This window comes from Gasterosteus aculeatus, chromosome 21 (genome assembly GCF_964276395.1).
Source record: "Gasterosteus aculeatus chromosome 21, fGasAcu3.hap1.1, whole genome shotgun sequence".
NCBI classification, from domain to species: domain Eukaryota; kingdom Metazoa; phylum Chordata; class Actinopteri; order Perciformes; family Gasterosteidae; genus Gasterosteus; species Gasterosteus aculeatus.
In genome coordinates this window covers 11,055,165-11,077,381 of record NC_135708.1, presented here as the reverse complement: position 1 = coordinate 11,077,381, position 22,217 = coordinate 11,055,165, and the positions used below count along the sequence as shown (strand labels likewise).

At 40.5% G+C, this 22,217-nt stretch overlaps 2 protein-coding genes across 12 annotated transcripts in view; both read left to right on the top strand.

Annotated features, from left to right (window-relative positions):
• Window positions 1-8,663, top strand: part of LOC120811683 (vascular cell adhesion protein 1-like) — a 111,864-nt gene extending 103,201 nt beyond the window's left edge. Inside the window, exons 14-16 of the mRNA XM_078095675.1 lie at window positions 6,253-6,334; window positions 7,254-7,290; window positions 7,850-8,663. Coding sequence (XP_077951801.1) covers window positions 6,253-6,334; window positions 7,254-7,290; window positions 7,850-7,915 — 185 coding nt within the window. The 3' untranslated portion in view covers window positions 7,916-8,663. The remainder of the gene's footprint in view (window positions 1-6,252; window positions 6,335-7,253; window positions 7,291-7,849) is intronic.
• On the top strand, window positions 509-21,172 carry LOC120811715 (B-cell receptor CD22-like). 11 transcript variants are annotated; one of them, XM_078095690.1, is made up of 10 exons: window positions 559-603; window positions 16,186-16,268; window positions 16,832-16,944; window positions 18,284-18,359; window positions 18,678-19,061; window positions 19,738-20,043; window positions 20,138-20,398; window positions 20,489-20,573; window positions 20,663-20,702; window positions 20,796-21,172. In XM_078095690.1, the coding sequence occupies exons 3-10, from the start codon at window positions 16,930-16,932 to the stop codon at window positions 21,018-21,020; spliced, it is 1,392 nt and encodes a 463-aa protein (XP_077951816.1). In that variant the 5' UTR covers window positions 559-603; window positions 16,186-16,268; window positions 16,832-16,929; the 3' UTR covers window positions 21,021-21,172. The 11 variants fall into 11 exon arrangements, with proteins under 11 accessions (XP_077951824.1, XP_077951816.1, XP_077951820.1 ...); XM_078095697.1 differs by lacking the exons at window positions 559-603; window positions 16,186-16,268 and adding an exon at window positions 17,376-17,439 and having other exon boundaries at window positions 18,690-19,061; XM_078095698.1 differs by lacking the exons at window positions 16,186-16,268; window positions 16,832-16,944 and having other exon boundaries at window positions 509-603; window positions 18,690-19,061.
• Window positions 21,173-22,217: the final 1,045 nt, after the last annotated feature.

The following is a 22,217-nucleotide window of genomic DNA, read 5'->3' as shown; positions in this document are numbered from 1 at the left end:
AGAAATGTTGATGAATCTGCTGACATTCAGTAAAAGTACAATATTTACATCACCTGTTCTGTCAGATATCCTGTGAATGAAGGAAAAGAGTCAAACCTCCTGTGAGCCGCTTCACCTGCTTCAAGACCAGCAGAGATGAAACAATCAAAGTATCTGAAGGAGACTTTTGCAGCTTTAATGTCTCTGATGGAGGAGTTTATTACTGTGTGGACACCAATCAGCTTGGTGATTTATATCCATTTCTATCTTTAACTATATCCAGTGTGCTTTTATTAAAAACCTTTTTCGATCGTAATAATATGATTTCAAAAATTACGAATGCATCCATAAGGTCCACATAAATAAAGGAGAGATGGTATTATTTAATTGTTGGCTGGTGAATTAATGGACGTTGTGGTATTTTTTGTTGTAGTTTTAGTACAATACAAGTGTGTTTGAATTATATTTTATTTGCCGTTTGCAGGAAGACCAGCAGTGATATTTGTCTCCACCTCCCAGTTCCTCCTCCTTCCTCTCACAGACCATCTTGGTTCAAATACCTGTGACTTCTGCATTGAACTTGTCGGACAGCAGACTGCACTGAAGAAGAAACACTCACTCAATGTAAGTTAATGTCATCTTCAATACTTCATTTTAGTAGCACAGCAAAAAGAGGAAACTGTATTTTCTTAAATGATACTAAAGTATCATTACGAGAGATTTAATTCTAATTATTCACCAATAATTTCACTGATTGCCTGATGTATCGATGCAGAGAGAATTTGAATAGACATTAGAGATGAAGAGGAAGTAGAAACTATGAATGAGGAAATGTTTTGAGTCGTTGACTCGTGACTCACTGTCAACCAATCAGAACGCTGGATTTCATTTACCCGTTTTATAAATGTTAATAACACAGTAAGTGTGTGAGGTTCATCAGTCCTGTAATGCAGAGCAACAGAGACTCAGAGTTATTCACAGTGACTAAACTCAAGTCACTGACTGTTAATGCTACATTATTATTATTGTGATGTGTGTGATACATAAAGATGATATAGACTCACGGATATGAGCAGTTAAGGGGAGAACTCTGCTAAAACAAAGACCTGCACTTGATCTAATTGTCCCTCTGTTATGGACGTGGGCTTCTTTGGTAAGAGGGAGACATTCATAGTTTTATTCTCATCCAACACTCAGAGTCGTACTCGTCCACAGACTTGTGAGCTGTGGTCTCTTCACACACAGGAACTTGTGGTTGCACACAGCATGTTGAACGCTTCCTAGAACACTGATGTTGTGTTTGTGAATCAGGTGGTGAGTGTCATGGCCGACCAGTCTGTTAGGATGGTGACAGCCATCGTGTTGCACAGTGTCTTCTTCCTCTCAGGTGAGCTTCATCTTCACTCACTTGTGTTTCATTTCAATCATTTACTGTTTGGAAAATATCATTTCAACCTAAATTCATGTGAATGTTACAATCTGTGTTTTCCTGCTGAGCTATTTTATCACGGAGACAAAAGTGACGTAGTTATTTGGAGACAGAGACGGGTTTGGTCCCACTGGGCTCGGCCTTGTGGGGGAAAGTTGTAAAACGAAAAAGAGGAATCAACACAAAAACTGTTCAGGGAAAAAAAGAACACGACGCAAAACATTACTGCTGAAGTATATTTCTCTTTGTGTTCATGTTATTGTTGTGTTTTTACACGTTTTAATCACCACTTTTAATCATTAGTTTGTTTCACAGGTGCCTTTGCTGATTGTTATAAGACCAGACATCTATTCATCACTGCACCAAAAGAGATGGAAGCACTGACTGGATCTTGTTTGCAAATTCCATGTAACTGTAGTGTTAAACAAGGAAAGGAATTCAACAGCAAAACAACAACCTTTGGAGTGTGGATTAAAAACGACTGTCGCTTTGGCCGTTATCCAAATAATGTGGTTTTCAACAGTAGTGGGACAGTTTCCACGTATCCGATGAGTTTTACTGGAGACTTGAGTCAGAAAAACTGCACCACTTTATTTTCCAGTTTAAAGACAACATACACGGACACATACTACTTCAGGGTTGAGAACGAAGCATTTCGAGCATCAGACGAATGTGATGGTCTTCAAATAACAGTTAAAGGTAAGAAAGTTTTCTTTGCATAAAATAATCTGAGATGTTAGCTTCTATTTGTTTGTGTTTTTATTTAACTTTTAATGTAGTATAAATATCTATAGACACCAACCACGGATTGAAATGTTTACACTTTTTGTTCACAACTATTACGAATCCCTGGAGAAAACTGCCTGTACATGCCGACTTTTTTATTTATTTATATTTATAAGTATCAAAAGTTCTGTTTTTGGACTATTTGAGTTTTGACATTAATTAGTGAAAGTTTACATTTTATTTTCCCCTATAAAGGATCACAAGTTAAATCTGAGGGGTCATGAGGTGATTGGTGGGAAAAGAAAAGAGAAAAAAAGTTCTGCTAATATTTAGGACTTTTCTCTAATCTTTAATTCATTACGAAGTAGTGGAATTATTAAATGAAGCCATGTGAGAAGTTCAGAGGGGAAATGTTGAGGAATCTGCTGACATTCAGAAACATCAGAAAGCATCAGAAACAAACACATTATTTAATAAACAAAGAAAAACAATTCACAATCCAACATCTGATCTTGGAGTAAAAATACAATATTTTGCTCTCAAATGTATGTAGGCGGGTGAAATTGAGAGACACCGGACACCACACTATATTTAGGTGTCTTTATTTCTCGACTACTCTTTTGTTAGTGTTAAAAGAATTTGGAGGTGTTCAATTTTATGAGTACAAATGAATTTCAGATTTTGATTGTCCTTTAACATTTCACAATTAAACGTAAGGCCTATTTTCTGCACACAAATCACTGCAGTGGTAACCCTCCTGCCAATATAATAAAATAAAGAAACAGTACCACACAGTTACTTCTGAAATCAAACTCTTAAAATGATAACAGAATCTTAGCATGGTGAAAAGTTCAGAGCGTCATTAGCCTCGTAGCGCTCACATGAACGCTCAACACATGTGCAACATCTTAAAACATCAGACCAACCAAAACAACATGGTGCTTTTAGCATCAAACAATACATTTTCTATAAAATCCATACACATCTTTTATGTACATTTTAGATAGTTTTGTACAGATGGCATTCAATATGTATTTACTCACAAAACAGGACAGTCACATGCAAAGGAACGATCTTCACTTCCTGCTTCCCTCGTCACATTTCGCTAGCTGTCTCAGGAGTACAGCGCCCCCCAGTGGCCTTAGTGGTGAACCTAGTTTTCCCACTGGGCTTCATGTAGAAGAGAACTTTCGTCATAGACCAGTAGTGATGGGAAGTTCGGATCTTTTTACCGACTCGGTTCTTTGAATCTCGTTCAGTAAGATGAACAAATCGTTTTTTTAGAGGGCTCGTTACTCTCGAGTCCTTGTAAGGATTCGTTCAAAATGAACGGATCGTACACGAACGACACATCCTCATAGACCAGGGTCTGAAACCCAATTCAGATGCAGCCCACCTCGACCGAACGCGGGCCATTACGGTCGACCGGGTGGTCCTTCAATTTAACAAATTGTGTGTGTGTGTGTGTGTGTGTGTGTGTGTGTGTGTGTGTGTGTGAGTGGAAACAGAAGTCGCCTTTGCTCAAGATGATCACTGACTTTATTGATCACTGACACAAAGACTGGTACCGTCCCTGCAGTTTAGCCTGAATAAGTCCACTGCATTGTGAGGGTCAAGTGCGCTGTTTAAAGCGTTGTTTCATGTGCGTTCCGGGACCTGTGCTCGTCGTACCTGCGCTGTCAGATGGACCTTGTGATTTACAAATGAAGCACACACACACACACACACACACACACGACCCCGCCACCAAGTCACTCACATGCATGCCACATTCACTGGACAGACACACAGTAAGAAACCAGAAAATCATAAAATCATAAAGAAAATCATAACATTGTCCCACAAAGCAGCTAACTTCTTAAAAACAGAAGTTATAATCTATAAAAACAATTTTGACGTTTTGGAGACACAGATGGTGAATTGAAGCCGTACTGTGAAAATGAAATCTGAGAAGCATCATTACAACAAAACATCTTATATTTAACATCTATCCCGCATTACTTTGCAGCAATAGATCCTCTTCATCATTAACAGTAAAACCAGCAGAGTCATTAGTTCTTGTACTAGTGTACATAACTGTACACACGTTTCAATATTTAAAGTTGTAAACCAACTCAAACCTAAAATCAAATGTTGCTTAATATCTAATATTTAGTTCTCCTACTCTCTGCTGTACGAGTCACTCTTGGTCATCTGTGGAGCAGCTGATGGATTCGTCATCATCCGATAACGTGAACTGTTGAATAACTGCATAACACGGCCTCGTCATTTAAAACAAATCTTTTAGTACTTTGCATCTTGAGCCAAGTAGTATTTGACTTTTCATCAAGTGTTTGGGACTAAAATCGCTGCAGGAAACACAACTTAATTTATGAATATATATATATATATATATTATTCCATGCAGTGACGGAGAGATGCTGCATCTGTGTAACGCATCACAGGAGACAGGAGTAGACCCAAGCGCAGGGGGCAGATTTAATGAATAACAGGTACACAGGGATTAGGCTTAGTCGTATCCAGAAGACAGGCAGGAGGTCAAAATCCAGGAGCACGAAGATAGGCAAAGGTACAGACAGGGATCAGGCAGGAGGCAACGAGGTCTAGAACAAAAAGGAGTCTTCAACGAGAGTACAAAACAGGAGATCCAAATAACGCTCAGAACGTGATGATAATTACACGAGACTTTGCAAAGAACACAGAGGGATAAGGGGTATATATACAGACCAGCTTAATGGGGAACCAGACACAGGTGTGTAGGGATGAGTGGGCATGCACAACAGACAGACACACAATGGAACAAACCAACACCAAATGGGACAAACCAACTGGACAGTAAACAGGGGGGAGTTTGGGGACCACATTTTGAAGGCCTCAGTACTCGGAGGGGAGCGCTGGATCGTGACAGTCTGATTGTGGAGTAAAAGAAAAACATTTTGCTCTCAAATGTAGAAGAGTACTTTCATCACAGACTGTAGACTCAAGTCTTGTTGCTCTTTTTTCAGTGTACAATCTGTATTTGATTTGAAACCACAGATTCTCCTCCAAAGCCCAGGATTGAGATCTCAGGTGATGTGAAGGAGAAGGAGTCTGTCTCTATAAGCTGCTCAGCTTCCACTCCCTGTCCACACTCTCCTCCTCAACTCACCTGGAACCTCCAACCAGCCTCTCACCACACGATGGAGGAAAACACAGATCGAACCTTCACAACTAGAATCCAGAAGAGCATCACTCTGTCACATGAACATGATGGATTCATCATCACCTGTTCTGCCAGATATCCTGTGAATGAAGGAAAAGATGTAAAGACGTCAGAGGAGAGAAAGACTCTCAGTGTTTCATGTGAGTGTTTGTTCTTTGATCCTGTCAGCATACGTTGATTCATGTGTTCACACGATGTCAGCTGCATAAAGTTTTAATGTCACATTTTCCTCAGACGCTCCCAAGAACACCTCGGTGTCCATCAGTCCATCATGTTGGGTGTCAGCAGGTAGCCGGGTGAACCTGACCTGCTCCAGCAGAGCGAAACCTCCTGTGAGCCGCTTCACCTGGTTCAGGACCAGCAGAGATGCACCAATCAAAGTATCTGAAGGAGATTTTACAGCTTTATAGTCACTGATGGAGGAGTTTATTACTGTGTGGCCACCAATCAACTTGGTAATCAAACATCCTCAGAGGTCCATCTGACTATAGAAGATAAACACAGAACTGTATTACGTTTGTTACTCAGTTAGAGATGCAGCTTTTTGTTTAGTCGTGCACCTTCACAGGTTCATTTGGGATTTATTAAAAGGAAATGGCTCACTGGCAACGCGATGCTTTACACATCTGGATGTGTTTTGGAGTGCGTGCATTTTCTCTTTTGAACGTGAGCACATATTTAGAGGGGATCCGTCGCACTGCTTTAACAAAGAGACCCCTGATCTTTTCTCATCATCATCAAGTCTTCATGGCTGTGAAGTGACCAGCAGTGATGGAGGCACATTGTGTTATTGTGGATGCAGAAATGAGCTAAACATTCAGCTATCGACAGGACATCTGTTGGTATTTGAAGGTCACTGCAGGAATTATGATTTGAGTGATAACATTTTAAAGGTGACCATGTCGTTTTGTTGCAGGTGATCAACTGGTTGGTGCTCAAGTCGTCGTGAAGGTCCTGGGAATCATTCTGCTCGTCACTACTTTGCTCATCTTTGAGTGGTGAGAAAACCTTTTCTACAATATGATTGTGTGCAGAAACACACCAGCTTGTGTCATTGTGAATGTTGTAATGCATTAATGCATAATTCATTATCAATATTCATAATGATGATAATACGAATAAATTTACAAAGATGCAGAAGGTCAAATATAACAACTCATTCCTTGTTACTCACTGACATTTGAAAGGCTCATAGTGTATTATAGTTCCCATTGTCGCGATATATCCTCATCTCCTAATAATGAGATTATAAATTGCACTGTTTGCTTTAAGAAAAGAAGACAAATCATTTATTCTACTTGACCCCTTTGACCATCAAAATAAGCTTTTGGTTGCTGCTCGTTTTAACGCTTGACAAAATCCTTGAAAAAGTCCAGTTTGTCTTTGATGGTAATTGATTTCTTCTCCAAATACAAACAGAAGAGAGATCACTTTGTTTGTCTTCATCCACCTTTTCCTTCTCTAAATTAATAATATATCATAACACTTTTTCCGTTGGTTATCATACACCATCAAACAACACTTGCACCTTCTTGCACGTCCTTACAAACTGTTTGCTCCTCACAATAACAACCACCTGTTCCTGTAATGCTGCTGATTATATCGACCTTGTGGCCTAATTTACAGCGTCCTTACGCCCCCAAGTGGTGGGAGGTTAAAAAAACAACAAAATGTTATATTTAAGTGAAATAATAACCACAGAATAACTTGCAAACGTCTCTGCTTTAGCTTTTCCCTCCCCAGCGTGTAAAGTCTGCTCGTGTCTCTGCTGCTTTTCATTGGCTTTGTAAAGAGAAAAAGTGAAGTAAAGATCTGAACCCTGGAAATAAATCTTTTTGTTGTTTTATTCCTCTGCACCGGAGTCTCAGTCCTGATCGCTCACACTAACAAAATCATTCCTTCTTCTTTTCCTTCCAGCTGGTTGAAATCAAGACGCTGCACCAAACCACAGGAGGTAAGACATCAGAAGAGGAGAGATATTTCATGATCAGGCCCTTGTTTGGTTTACAACATTAGCACAGGAAAAATCCTTCAATGGTGGTGATGTTTAAAGAGCAGAGTCTCCTCCAATGCAGTGAAGCACGTCTCCAAATGAATGCTGATGATGCTCTGTGTCTGCTGGATGGTGTCTTTGCTAAGCTGTGTGCCATAAAAGCTTCTTCAAGTGCTTCCATTCATTCATCCAAGAACAAAATATCCACAATGACAACCTACAAAAATAAAGACTATGTAATAACTATTAAAACACAACGCAGTTAGAACAGCTTTAAACCTGCATTCATTCATTAAGGGCCAGTGCATGAAGCTGTAAACACAACATGGACATTTCATCACTTCATAAAGATGATATGGTGAACATTATCCTTAGTGTGTGTGTGTGTGTGTTTAACATGTTCTACCTACTTCAGGTGGTGCATTGCTCTCATGCTGTTCTGTGACACGGACACATCTGTAACACAAAGAATCTCCATCTGTTTTCATCTGTATAGTAACTAAAACTCTTTCCACTGCAGGACGCAGAAGAAGACATCTATGTTAACATGGTGGCCATGAGGCAGAAGAGGAAGAGGAAGCTATGAAGCTGTATCATCTTCTCTGTATTCATTATTACATCACAGGTCATTTAGCAGACGCTTTTATCCAAAGCGACTTACATTACATTTTTAACCCGTGGCTTTTTACATTTTTTCCCGGGGAGCAATTAGGGGTTAGGTGTCTTGCTCAAGGACACTTCAACTTGGGACATGGGGCAGCCGGGACTCGAACTACCAACCTTGCGGTTCCCAGCACACCCGCTCTACCCCTACGCCACGACGACCCCCACGAGATATTAATATTGTGAGATGCATGTACTGGTAAAATATATTATAACATTGTTTTGTGCTAAAGCCGTGTCTCAAGTGTCCTGTATTTGACCCTGATGTGCAAAGAGCAGCATGATACAAAATGTTGCTTTGCAACTGTGACCTGAGAAGGGAGGGCGGTCAACTCAAGCTCATGTCTTAAGGACACTTTGACTTGGGACATGGGGCAGCTGGGACTTGAACCACCAACCTTGCAGTTCCTAGCGGACCCTCTCTGCCCCTACGCCACGACGACCCGCTATTCATTAGTCTTAGTGCGCTTCTTACAACCATGTGTGTAGCTTTTCTCTTAATACTTAATGGTATTCTGTTCTGTAACAGTGAATGGTGAATAATGTTTATTAGCTTTCTGTGTGTCTTTCTAAAAATCATCAATAAAAACATCCTCTTATATTTTATCTCGTCTTTATTCGATGTAAAGTGTATAAAATGAATAAAATCAATGAGTTTCATTGAGCAGAAAGTATCTGCGCAAGAGCACTAGACTACCGTACATGACAATGAGTAAAAACGTTACAACTGTCGGACTTTTCTAAAAACAAATGTAGCCGGGTGACGTGGGGGCAGAGAGGTGTTCGTACTGCTAGATGGTCCACATACAGGATTAGGGAAAGTGACACTTTAAGTACCATAGGAGTCAAACTCGCGGCCCGCCGCCGGATGACTTTGCTACTGTGAGAATTACAGGACGGTCCTCACGCATGCGCGGTCGCTTCTGCTTCTTTTATATCAATTCGTTGTTTAGAGGGAGACAGAATCTGCGGTGAGTCAACATCACACATGTATGGATCCGTGCACACAGGCGCTCGAGTGAGTCCATTATTTTCTCAACCTTTGGAAGAATAACGGTGATGTAAGTGTTGAACAGCATGAGACAGATGTGAATGTTCTTTGTCTCTGCTTAACAGGAGGAAGTCACTACTGTTGTTTTATATGTGGCTCTATTCCATGTTGTCATGTCATACAGATGCTAAAGTTTAGTAAATAGCAGTTTTGTTTGTTGTACTCTGTCCTAAGTGTCTTCTTAATTTGACAAATTGCTCCAGGAGGGCAGTCGGGGCAAATAAAGGACCCACATTAAAAATGAATTCATCTTGGTGTCCTGTCTCATTATTTTAATCAGGCTACACAAAATCACTGGGTTTCATCCTGAAAACATTAGCAGTGTTGTTGTAGTGATGTTTTTTTTGTCAGAATAAAGTTGACCTTATTGATAACGTAAGACGAATAGTAGACTGATTTCTCAAAGCATTGTTTGTCGTCTTTATTTTCTGCACCTCGAACAGGCCCCCACATCCACATCGCTGCCCAGACCACATGAAGGTCACATGTGCGCTTCAGTACCTTGATGCTCAGCAGCCGCCGTGCTTTAACAATAACAATTTCATGAAAATGCACAATTTTCATTCTCACCATTATCTTAATTCTTTCAAATGGTAACCAAACATAAGCGACTCAGGCACACAAGTAATACGGCAGGGAACCGTCACAACGCCCCTGTGATAGAAGCTCCAATGAAGACTCGTACACCAGAAGTCCGTTTCAAGAAGCGGGTTTAGTGGAAACACATAGTTTGAGAAGAGGGAAACTCTGGCTTGTCTGTTTCAGAAAGGGGGGTAACTAAAGCTCAGGTTCAGTCACCATGGTATGACAGGAGTGTATTACATTTTATATAATGATGATATGATGCATTCCATACGTTTACTTGAAGAAGATTCAGGTCAAAGGAGTAATCATTGAATGTATGTTGATATTAATGAGGTTTGGGTCTGTTTAGGTGATTGAGGGATTCCAGGTTCGGTCACCAGATGGAGCCACTGAGGAAGGTAATAAAATGCCTCTTTGTTGATGAACGGCATCGCTTACCAACCCGGGTGCAGTTACGTTTGGAGATGCACCAATCACATCGGGCTGTAAAATAATGAACACACCCCACGAGATCTTATTAGTTCTCAAATCCTTTTTGATTTTTAACCTGCAGCCGTCTGATGCTTTTAGTGGCTGGAGGAGCAGTGAAAAGCTCCAGCTGGCCGAGATGTTCTGGAGAGATAAACCCGACATGTGCCAGTTTCAGACAAAACCAAATTAATTTAAAGCAAGATCATTTTTTATTAAACTCTAGATCACAAAACTACAGTTAAAAAACAGTCAGCCTTGATATAAAACACTGTCTAAAATGCCTTAATCTAAAAATAATCCCAGAGATCTCACACAGCCGTAAAACCCAATAAAAGAGGTGCTCCTCTACTTAAAAAGACAAGTTTTATAAGGACACTAAGTCACGGCATCACGGCGAGAGGTACAGAAGGTCTCACCGCCACGAGGACAAGACACTTACTAATTTAAAGGCAAACGCAGGAGAGATTTGTAACACTGTTAAAACACTGCTCACAATCCTTTGATAAGATCCACCTGTCTGCGTCTACTCGGTGCCTCTCCAGCTGCTGAATGCCTCTCGTCCTTCTGCCACAGCAGGCGTTTTAAAGGGGAGGTGCTGCACACCTGCAGACAATTATGAGACGCTCCATTAGACACTGAAACAAGGCAGGCAAAGTAAAAAACACAACACAACACAAGCACTGTGTCCTTTTGCATGATGTTTCTGGCCTTTCTATTCTGGCTGCAATGTAAGTTAGACTTGTAGATTGAGATAAGACATTTTAGTTCACCCTCTGTAACATCCACACGACACCAGACTAACTAAGTCAATGCTTTCGAATGGTCAAACGTATATGAAAATCAAACAAAATCTGCTATTATTTGAGAGAAAAGCTCTGAGAGCAGCACCGACCTTCCGGCCTCCTGCCACCGAAGATGATGGCGCCGATGGGAACGTCCTCCTCACTCTCCCACTCGGGGTCAATGATGGGACACCGAGCCGCCGGAGCACAGAAGCAGGAATTTGGGTGGGCACACTGGTTTGAGGTTCCTATTTGAATAAAAATGGGGAATGTTACAGTAATTATTTTAATAATAAGCATCTTGTAATAATCTACATCTGAATATCATGGTCCATGATTCTGATCCATTTCTATAGAGTGCAATTCTACAGCTGTTCAGTTCACTCTTTACTAATGTGGCAAAGATGAAAAAATAAATTCAATGAATTGCTTGATAGAAGACAAATGCTTCTTCTACCAGGAAACAGCATAAACGGTCTGTGTTCAGTGGTAAGTGTTCCTGTTAGAGTGAACTAAAGTGTTCTAACACAAAACAATAACTTACACATCTGGAATTTACTGTGGAGTGGACTTTTTAATCTGTAAAGACGATGGATTCCCTTCGGAGAATCTCAGTCAAAGATAAAAGTACTTTCAGGAATGCAGGTTAAACGGTTACTCAATAACAAAATAACAAAAACTTTTAACATCTACTTTTTTCATCCATTCCTCTGACCTTCCTCTGACACCTTCCATGTGTATTTAAGCCCTGTGTGTCATGTGTCCTTTGTCGCGTCATTGCATGTTATGCCTGTGTGGCCTTCATTGAATGTTCCACCCGGAGTATTGGCATTAGTGATGGTGAGATGAAGCCTCATGAGGCATCGAACCACTTCAGCCAATTGGTTCGAGAAAGGGTTAATTTCTCGAAGCTTCATGTGCAAACGAAACCACCTACTGGCCAAGTGTATAATCACAGGCAGCTGTATCTGAACCACATAATGTTATGCATTGGATTTTTGTGTCTGTTATGGCTGTTGGGAATGACTAAGAATTACAAAAATATATGACCAAATAATTTATGTACATAAATGATCATATATGTGCATAATAAAACATTTTTTGAATGTATTCTGTGTGTGCGTAAATTTTCCCAAAATGGTGGTATCATATGATATGGCAGGTTGTGAAATAATGTTATTTCACTTTAGGAAAATGGCATGGGCTTAAGCAGCCAGAAGACAGTGCTTGTGGAACTAGGAAGAGGGGACTGAATATGCTTGTGGAACTTGGACATTGGACATTTTATTCATTTTTATTCAGAAATAACAGTTTCTCAAGAGTTTTTGGTTTTAAACAATTCCTTTTTTTGACACAACCTATCCGGCCTTTGAAAAACTCTTTCACAGGGTACAGAAGATGCTGGTGTGCACAAAAACGCAACAGCAAGTCTATGTACATTTTGATAGAGTCATTTTTGCCTCTCCCAGTACTCCAGAGGGTTTCCAGCCTGCTGATATTTGGCTCTGAAAGGCAGCGCTGGACCTCCACAGTGGCATCTGCTGTTACATTTTGAGTCTTCTGTGCCTCCATGACGCTGGTGTCTAAGTGATGCCACAGTTTGCTACCCAAGAGGAAACCACAGATCATGTTACTAAGTGTTCTCATAGGAATAATTGATCTCAAATGTAAAATAACAGATGACCGCCTGTGACATCATGAGAGGTCGAAGACTGGGGGATTTTCTCTCTGCTTTGTTTTGACCGTTTAATGGCGTCACACTCGGAGATCAGACGTTTTATTGCTTCGGTGGCTTTTGTTTGGCTGAAAAATCCTATTGCTTTAAATCGGGGTTCAGGAAGGTCGCAATAGACATGCTGCTCATCAATTGCAAAGTGTACAGCTTGTACTGTTGCCCCATGAGCTGGTCTCCCATTTTCAACGCTCTTGCAGGTGCCGGCTTTATTTCCTCCTGAAGGGTGTGATCCAGCATCTTCACGAGGGGGACAACTTTGGAGGCATGTCACGATGTGGTTTTATTTCCTGTCTTATTTTGTAGTTTTCTGCTTCTTGTCTCCCTGGGTAACTTCACTTCCTGCCTTGTCCTGTCATCGTCTGTGATTGTCTGATTGTTTCCACCTGTGTCCAATCACTAGTGTATTAAGCTGTGTGTGTGTCTCCTGTCACTTGTTGCGTCATTGTCTTTTATCACGGATGTCCCTGTCTATCGTCGTGGATGTGCCTTGTCTTCAGCCCCCTGGATGTGTCTTGTTCCTGCCTGCCTTTTTCCCCGGTACCTGTATGCGTTTTTTCCCCTTGGCCTTTTGTTAGTTGGAGTTTATGACTATTAAAGCCTTTTGTTTGAGAACTCTGCATTTTGAGTCCTGCCTTTCCACGCATCCCCTCACAAAGGAGACGCATGTTCCTCTTTTGACAGCTCTACAGTGGCATCATAGAAGGGAGAAAGGCACCCTCCAACAATGTTGAACTCTTCTGCTGTTAGGAACCGGATGTCATGTTGTATCACAGCTAACGCTGCTCCTACTGGCTCCCTTTGCTCCACCAAACGTTGCAGCATCAAATATGTGCTGTTCCATCTGTTCTCCACTTCTTGCATTAGCTTTATGTTCCATCCCCAGATGAAGTTGCATTTGTGTAAGCTTCTCCTTTAGGATACAGATGACTAGGCCATTAAATCACTGCAGTAGGAACACCGATAAACTCTTAGCGTTATTAGAAATTGGAATGAAGGGAAAGAGCATACTTTAGCAGTGCTGCTTCTAAAGAAGCCAACCAGCTTTGGCCCGGATGCCAGAGAACAAAGACTGTTGGTCAAGGGCCTTCTTCACTATCAGATTCAGTGTGTGTGTGCAACGCAAATATGGTGCCGAAGCTTCAGCTCTTTCACACAGGCAACCATACTGGGAGCACCATCAGTGACCATACATGTCACCTTATTAGCAATTCCCCATTCCTCCAACGGGGAGGCTTTCACACAAGCTATATTTTCAGCAGTGTGACTGGGGGAATGCTTGCACTCCTAACGGCACTGAACTGAGGGTGGTTTTCTCACCCACAATATGGAATGTTACAGCAAGGTAGGATCCATATTGATCAATGCCCACATGTCAGGAGTAAGGCTAACAGCAGCTTTAGCTGACTCATGCTTGGCCTCCACCATGGCCTTCAGAGCCTAAAGCAAAAAAGATATAGTGCTGAACTGTGCTGAACTCATTTGTTTCATGCATGCACCCATACATACCGACCTTGTAGGGAGAACATAATCAGGATCCAGTTTGGAAACAAATGCCCTGAATAAAAACATCCTCCACAATACTGAAGGGCTGTGTGTCCTTCACTATCATGGAGATGAGGGCTTCATCCAGCTCATGTTTTCTGGTGGCTGGTTACAAGGGAATAAATACAGTGTCTGTTACTGGTCTTTATTTGCACAATAAACAAAAGTGAACAGGGGAAAATTGTCTTGGTGCATTTGTAATATTGTAAGGACTTACCTTGGCTGGGTGAAGCTCCAGTATGCTTCTTATTCTCATGCAAGGCACGGTGATGCCTTAGCATGGATGAGGTGTTATTGTACCCCAACTCCTTGGAGCACAATAAACACCTCACCTTTGATTAAAATAAGAAACTGAAAAATACAGTTCTTGATAAGCAAACCTAATGTGCCTGAAATAGAGGTAGATTTAGCTTAACCTTAGGAGTTATCGAATCAAAGTGTTCCCACACAGGGGAAATCCTCCTCTTCCTAGCTGGCTCCATCTTATCACCTATCCTACTCTCCTCACTCTCCAAACTATCTCTCTCTAACTTCACCAAACTATCCAAACTCTCAACTGAGTGACTAAGTATGTGACTGCTTGCTTTTCAGTTCAGATCATGTGACATCTATTACTTCATTAGGTTTCAAACCTTCTTTTTGTGTTGCAATGGCTAAATATGGAGTTTTTTATCTTGCTGAAACATGTTCCTGAAAGTTCCTCAATTGTAGCACTTCTCTGTTTTGCTGTGGGCGTATTTGAAAAGGCAAAGAGTTTAACTGCTTCTTTTCATTCACATCTTGTTAGTTTTAAAGCCACATAGTTATTTGTTTTATAATCTGCATCAAAAAAGGGCATAATGAAATGTTTGCATTTGCGGGACAGAAGTCAAGTTTTTCATATTGAGTAGAATTTACGTATTATGTCTTCAATTTATCTTAGGACAGTGAATGTTCAAAAGAACACAAAGTTTTAACTAAATCTGCATGATGACATGGAATAATACAAAGTGCACTGTTGTAAATCCAGATGTTGAGTGTGATGGAGGTCCAGGCTGTGAGAATGGGGACAGACGGCCTGTTCCTCAGTGTCTACTTAGTTTCAGGTGAGCTGCTGGTTCAGTCCGTTTTATTTGGAGACGTCACTTTAATCATTTACAGTGTGAACTGTAAGACGAAAGAAGAAAGAGTCACTTGTTCCATCTGTTCATGTCCTGACTGGAGGTGGTGATAGTTATTTATAAAAGGCTGCTGCTAACTTTCTAGTGTTGTCAAAGTGTGTTCATCATCGCTCTCTTCATACTGAATTATTATATATAATGTTAATCATTAGTTTGTTTCACAGGTGCTTCTGTTGCTTGTTATAAGGATTCACTTCTATTTATTACTTCACCAAAAGAGATGGACCCACTGACGGGATCTTGTTTGCAAAAATCAGAGTTAAATCAGGAGAGAAATTCAACAGCACAACAACAACTTTGAAATGTGGATTAGAACTTACTTTTACCTTACTTTTAAAAGATCCAAGTAAGATGATTACAAATGAGAAGTTCAATAGGGAAATGTTCATGGAACTGCTAACATTCAGAAACATCAGAAAAATGACACTAAGCCCCAAAACATTATTTACTTTATACTTTAATGTCACTGATGGAGTTTATTACTGTGTGACCACCAATAAGCTTGGGTATCAAAATCCCTTTTATTCAGCTAAAATACTTTCAGTTTATAGTGGTTTTAGTATAATATAAGTGTGTGAATTATATTTTATTTGCCGTTTGCAGGAAGTAGTGATATTTGTCTCCACCTCCCAGTTCCTCCTCCTTCCTCTCACAGACCATCTTGGTTCAAAGACCTGTGACTTCTGCATTGAACTTGTCAGACAGCAGACTGCACTGAAGAAGAAACACTCAATGTAAGTTAATGTCACCTTCAATACTTCATTGTTTATGGATTTACGATCTTTTCTTATTGAAATATCATCATGTTACGAGATACTTCATTCAAATTTCATTTAAGTTAACCGATTGCCTGTTGTATCAATGCAGAGAGACTTTGCAAGATTTGAATAGATATTTGAGATGACGAGGAAGTAGAAACTATGAATGAGGAAAATAAATTGGGTAACCGGGTAAGTCATGTTTAAATTGTAACAACACAAATAAAGGTATGAGATGTTCTTTATTTTTTGTAAGGCAGAGCATCAGAGAACATACGTGAGTTATTCAGTGACTGTTACATAATACATTATTTGATAAGAGGGACATGTGGTGGAAATTAGTGACAAGATTGTGTGTGGATTTTCCACTTCTGGCTCTGGTCGATAAGTGGCGGCATTTGCTGCTTGCAAACCTTTTTTACTGGTAAAATTGGTGCGTGCACAGCGGAATCTTCACATGGTATAATAACACCTCATTTTTAAAAGGGATTCAAATACTGGTCTTACACCATCGATGGCTTCTTGCTTGAGTGGGTGTTGTTTGAGGCACGGCCTGTGATGTGATTTAGGACACACTACCAATGGCCCTTCGCCTTTAATGAGGCCCACATGGTATTTGTGTGCGGCGCGGAGTGAAGACGATACTTGTGACAGCTCTGGAATCTGCCGCTACGACTGGATACAAGTCTGCGTGTCTGTGTGTTCCTCGACCAGCTCTACTGTTCTGTGTGCACTTACTCTTGTGATCCATGCAGAGCGACCTACATTACCACCAGCGCTAAACCCTCTGAGGATCCTCCGCACCACGTCTGAAATCTGTAGGGCCGAGACGCTGCTGCAACATTGGACCAAAATGCTGCCGTTCCCAGTGTGATGGTTTAGTCAATGAAATGTGTGGAGTAGAACCAAGAAACACTGTTTCCTGGAGGGAGAGAGAGATACAGACACAGCAGCAGCCTCCTCTGACCAACACACACATCTCTCTTTCTCCAACTTCTGGTCATAACACACTTCTTCATGTGTTCTTTAGTGGCCCTACGCTTACATGAGATGTACAAGGTAATATTTTGACACTAGTTAAACATCTGAAATAACTGGAGCTCAGCTTTTTTCAACACTTTGAAGCCATCTGATGTTGAGCTCAACAACAATGCTGAAATAACACACCAGATCCCCTCATCAGATTCACTGGGCAATTTTGTGACACTAAGAAAGTGTTTTTTGTCATTTGCTCATCAAGCAAATGCTGCTTCCCTCAATCAGACGTTTGGTATGAAGGTCTCATCCTTTTGTGCTCAGGACACTCTGCCCGCCAACGTCCTTGATCTCCACTATTGTGACGCACATTTGGATCATAACTCCTGTAAGTCCGCTCTGTGTTATGGGTTGATGCTGGTTGTGATAAGAATAGAGCTCTATCCATTCCTGCACCAAAAGAGATGGAAGCGCTTGTTTGCTAATTCCATGTTACTTCAGTGTTAAACCAGAAAAGGAATTCAACAGCACAACAACAACCTTTAGAATGTGGCTTAAAAATGGCTCTTGCTTTGGCCTTTATCCAAATAATGTGATTTTCAACAGTAGCGGGACTGTTTCCAGATATTCGATGAGTTTTACGGAAATGTTCTTTTTTGCTTTCTTTATGACGGGGCTGCATGCTGAGCTGCATCCTTCTTCTCCTTTTCCCTCAGTTGTAATTTCAACTGTTCCAACTGATTCTTACACAAACTTCCCTTTGAAGGAATTCAACCTATGATTGCATTTGATTCTAACGTCCAGAATAATGTTCTGACATGAATTTACACAATGGTGGCAGGATATTAGTCTGGTGGTTTTCACCGTCTCCCCTTTACTCTGAACACCATCTCTAGTTATCTGTTTATAGCAGCGAGTGTGCGTCCAGGAATTTTCAGGATTCACCATCAAAGTCATAACTCATAACTAAGGCAAGTGACCGTAGTTTTCTCTGTCCATTGAGTCTTCTGCATTTGACCAAAGGTGCTCCAATGAATTACCAGGATTCACAGGATAAACTTGTGAAAAACGACCACAGATGACCAAGACACGTCTGTCAACAACTCTCGTAGTTGTGAGATGAGGCCTGAAGCCCATTCGTTATGAATCTGTCTGTCTTAAAACCATTTTGGTTTTAACCGATGATAGATATCAATCAATCAATCAACACTGACGTTGTGTTTGTGAATCAGGTGGTGAGTGTCATGGCCGACCAGTCTGTTAGGATGGTGACAGCCATCGTGTTGCACAGTGTCTTCTTCCTCTCAGGTGAGCTTCATCTTCACTCACTTGTGTTTCACTTCAATCATTTACTGTTTGGAAAATATCATTTCAACCTAAATTCATGTGAATGTTACAATCTGTGTTTTCCTGCTGAGCTATTTTATCACAGAGACAAAAGTGACGTAGTTATTTGGAGAGAGAGACGGGTTTGGTCCTACTGGGCTCGGCCTTGTGGGGGAAAGTTGTAAAACCAAAAAGATGAATCAACACAAAAACTGTTAGATTACTGCTGAAGTATATTTCTCTTGTGTTCATGTTATTGTTGTGTTTTTACACATTTTAATCACCACTGTTAATCATTAGTTTGTTTCACAGGTGATTCTGCTGATTGTGATGAGAATACACGTCGATTCATCACTGCACCAAAAAAGATGGAAGCACTGAGTGGATCTTGTTTGCACATTCCATGTAACTTCAGCATTAAATCAGGAGAGAGCAAAAAAACCTTTGGAGTGTGGATTAAAAACGACTCTCGCTTTGGCACGTTTCCAAATAATGTAATTTTCAACAGTAGTGGGACAGTTTCCACATATCCGATGAGTTTTACTGGAGACTTGAGTCAGAAAAACTGCACCACTTTATTTTCCAGTTTAAACACAACATACACAGACACGTACTACTTCAGGGTTGAGAACCGGCCATTTCTAGCAACAGCTGTTTGTGATCCTCTTCAAATAACAGTTAAAGGTAAGAGACTTTTGTTTTTAATAAAACAATCTATGTTATTATTTATAATAAAAAAGAGTAAAATAACTTTTATTGTAAATGTAAAAATACACAGAAACTGACCATGGAATAAAATGTTTAAGCTTTCTGTATTAAAATAGATTTTTTTTTGTTTACTTTTACTAATAACCAGATGAGAATGCTACTCGTACATGCCCACCTTTACATTTAACGGTGGAAAGATAAAGTTCAGTTATTCCGACTTGACAACAATAATTATTGAGACTTTAAATTTTAATTTCTCCTGTAAAGGGTCACAAGTTAAATCTGAGGGGTCATGAGGTGATTGGTGGGAAAGGAAGGGAGAAAAAACATTCTGCTACACATATACGTTAATATTTTGGATTTTTCTCTAATCTTTGCTTCATTATAAAGTAGTGTAATTATTACCTGAAACCATGTGAGAAGTTCAGAGGGGAAATGTTGATGAATCTGCTGACATTCAGAAACATACAAGCCTCAAACAATCAAATTATAAAAATAAAAAAAGATTTACAATCAAACATCTGATAAGTAAGTATGTAAAAGAAAAACATTTAACTCTCAAATGTAGAAGAATACTTTCATCACAGACTGTAGACTCAAGTCTTGTCGCTCTTTTTTCAGTGTACAATCTGTATTTGATTTGAAACCACAGATTCTCCTCCAAAGCCCAGGATTGAGATCTCAGGTGATGTGAAGGAGAAGGAGTCTGTCTCTATAAGCTGCTCAGCTTCCACTCCCTGTCCACACTCTCCTCCTCAACTCACCTGGAACCTCCAACCAGACTCTCACCACATGATGGAGGAAAACACAGATCGTACCTTCACAACTAGAATCCAGAAGAGCATCACTCTGTCACATGAACATGATGGATTCATCATCAGCTGTTCTGCCAGATATCCTGTGAATGAAGGAAAACATGTAAAGACGTCAGAGGATAGAAAGACTTTCAGTGTTTCATGTGAGTGTTTGTTCTTTGATCCTGTCAGCATACGTTGATTCATGTGTTCACACAATGTCAGCTGCATGAAGTTTTAATGTCACATTTTCCTCAGACGCTCCCAAGGACACCTCGGTGTCCATCAGTCCATCAGGTCGGGTGTCAGCAGGTAGCCGGGTGAACCTGACCTGCTCCAGCAGAGCCAAACCTCCTGTGAGCCGCTTCACCTGGTTCAAGACCAGCAGAGATGCACCAATCAAAGTATCTGAAGGAGACTTTTACAGCTTCAATGTCACTGATGGAGGAGTTTATTACTGTGTGGCCACCAATCAGCTTGGTGATCAAACATCATCAGAGATCCATCTGACTATAGAAGGTAACTAATAAAGGTACTTCAGTAATCAATATTGTTACATTCCCATAGTGTCTTTATTTAGTCACTTGTTTTCTTTCATCTTGTCTTGAGGTGGAGTTAATTATCTACTATTGGGTGCAGTTCTTGGAGGAATCATTGGGATCATCGTGCTCATCGGCCTGGTTGTCTTTGTTTGGTCAGTAGCATCATTAAAGAATGTGTCTCCAATGAAACGTGGTCTTTTTTTGGTATTCTGTGTATTAGACCCAACATTTTGTCTTGCAGGCGTTTGAAGGCTCCACATCCAACTGCACATCAGAGTCAGGTGAGAACACACCAAACAACTCGGTGTGGTTTTGTTATTTGGAAGCAATCGGCTTTCACAATCACTGTTTGCTTCATTTATTCTTTTATGCAGAATCAGCCTGTTGGAGAGACAGTGACAACAGAAGAAGGAGACGTCCACTATGGAGAGATTAACTTCTCGGGGCTCAGATCTGGACCGTCCTCGGTCTCGGAGCAGGACGGTGGACAGCAGGAGGACACGCTGTATGCGCAGGTAAAAGTGTCCAAGGCAGCAGACAACGTCACACGGACTGCTGACGTCCCAGAGGATCTCTACGCTCAAGTGAAGAGAAAATGAGCCGTTTCTTGTCGTCACATTTGGCTTTTATTATTAAGATGCTTTTTACATAAATAACAAGCTTCATCTGTCAGTTTATGGAGGAAAAGAATCGTGAGAAAATGTAATCTTCACTGCTCACAGTTAATTAAAGAGGAACTTCAAACCTCCACACCCTGCAGCTCAGTTGATTTCTTCATACTTTTGACACCGTAAGGTTTGTGTTTATCAGATAAAATGACAAATAAAAGTCCCACGGCTCTAAATAGAGAAGTATTCCAAAAAAAGGTGCTGTTCATATATCATGTTTTAAATTTGTTTTAAGTATTTTTTAAAAGGCTTCTTTAAACCTTATTTATTAAGCTATTCAGTTTCTTTTTTTACATCTTTTGCATTAACCTCGTTTTATTGTAATATTTCTTTTTCAAAAGACAATAATTTACTGCATTTCAAGATATGTATTAATATCATGGTAATAAAAACCATATAACTTAGATGCATTTATTGGTCCATAATTTCACATATTCTGTGCAAACTTTTGAAAAACTTAAATCACAAACATTACAATCAATAGTATAATAAAAGATCTTGTGCTAAAACACACTATAAAAAATGTTATGAGGGTAAATAAATGCAATAGAGGCTTCTTAGTTAGCTGCACCGGTGTAATGGATCACTGTGTGTCTCACTTTACAGGCATAACCTCAACTACCGTATAACCCTCAGTACACTAGACTACCCTGTATGTCAATAACAGGAGATTTTTGGGAAGTGTGGTTCTGATTTTCCTCCCCATCAACAGCAGGATGCGCTCTCTTGTACTTCTCTCTCTGCGTGCACGTTGCCTTGTGGGTGGTGAGGGCTGTCAAGAAGGTCTGCTAGATGGTCTACATACAGGGTTAGGGAAAGTGACACTTTAAGTACCATGGGCAGGAGTTACGCCACATATGTCAAACTCGCGGCCCGCCGGCCAGCACGCCGATTCGTTGTTTAGAGGGAGACAGAAGCTGCGGTGAGTCAACATTACACATGTATGGATCCGTGCACACAGGCACTTGAGTGAGTTCATTATTTTCTCAACTTTTGGAAGAATAACGGTGATGTAAGTGTTGAACAGCATGAGACAGATGTGAATGTTCTTTGTCTTTGCTTAACAGGAGGAAGTCACTACTGTTGTTTTATATGTGGCTCTATTCCATGCTGTCATGTCATACAGAT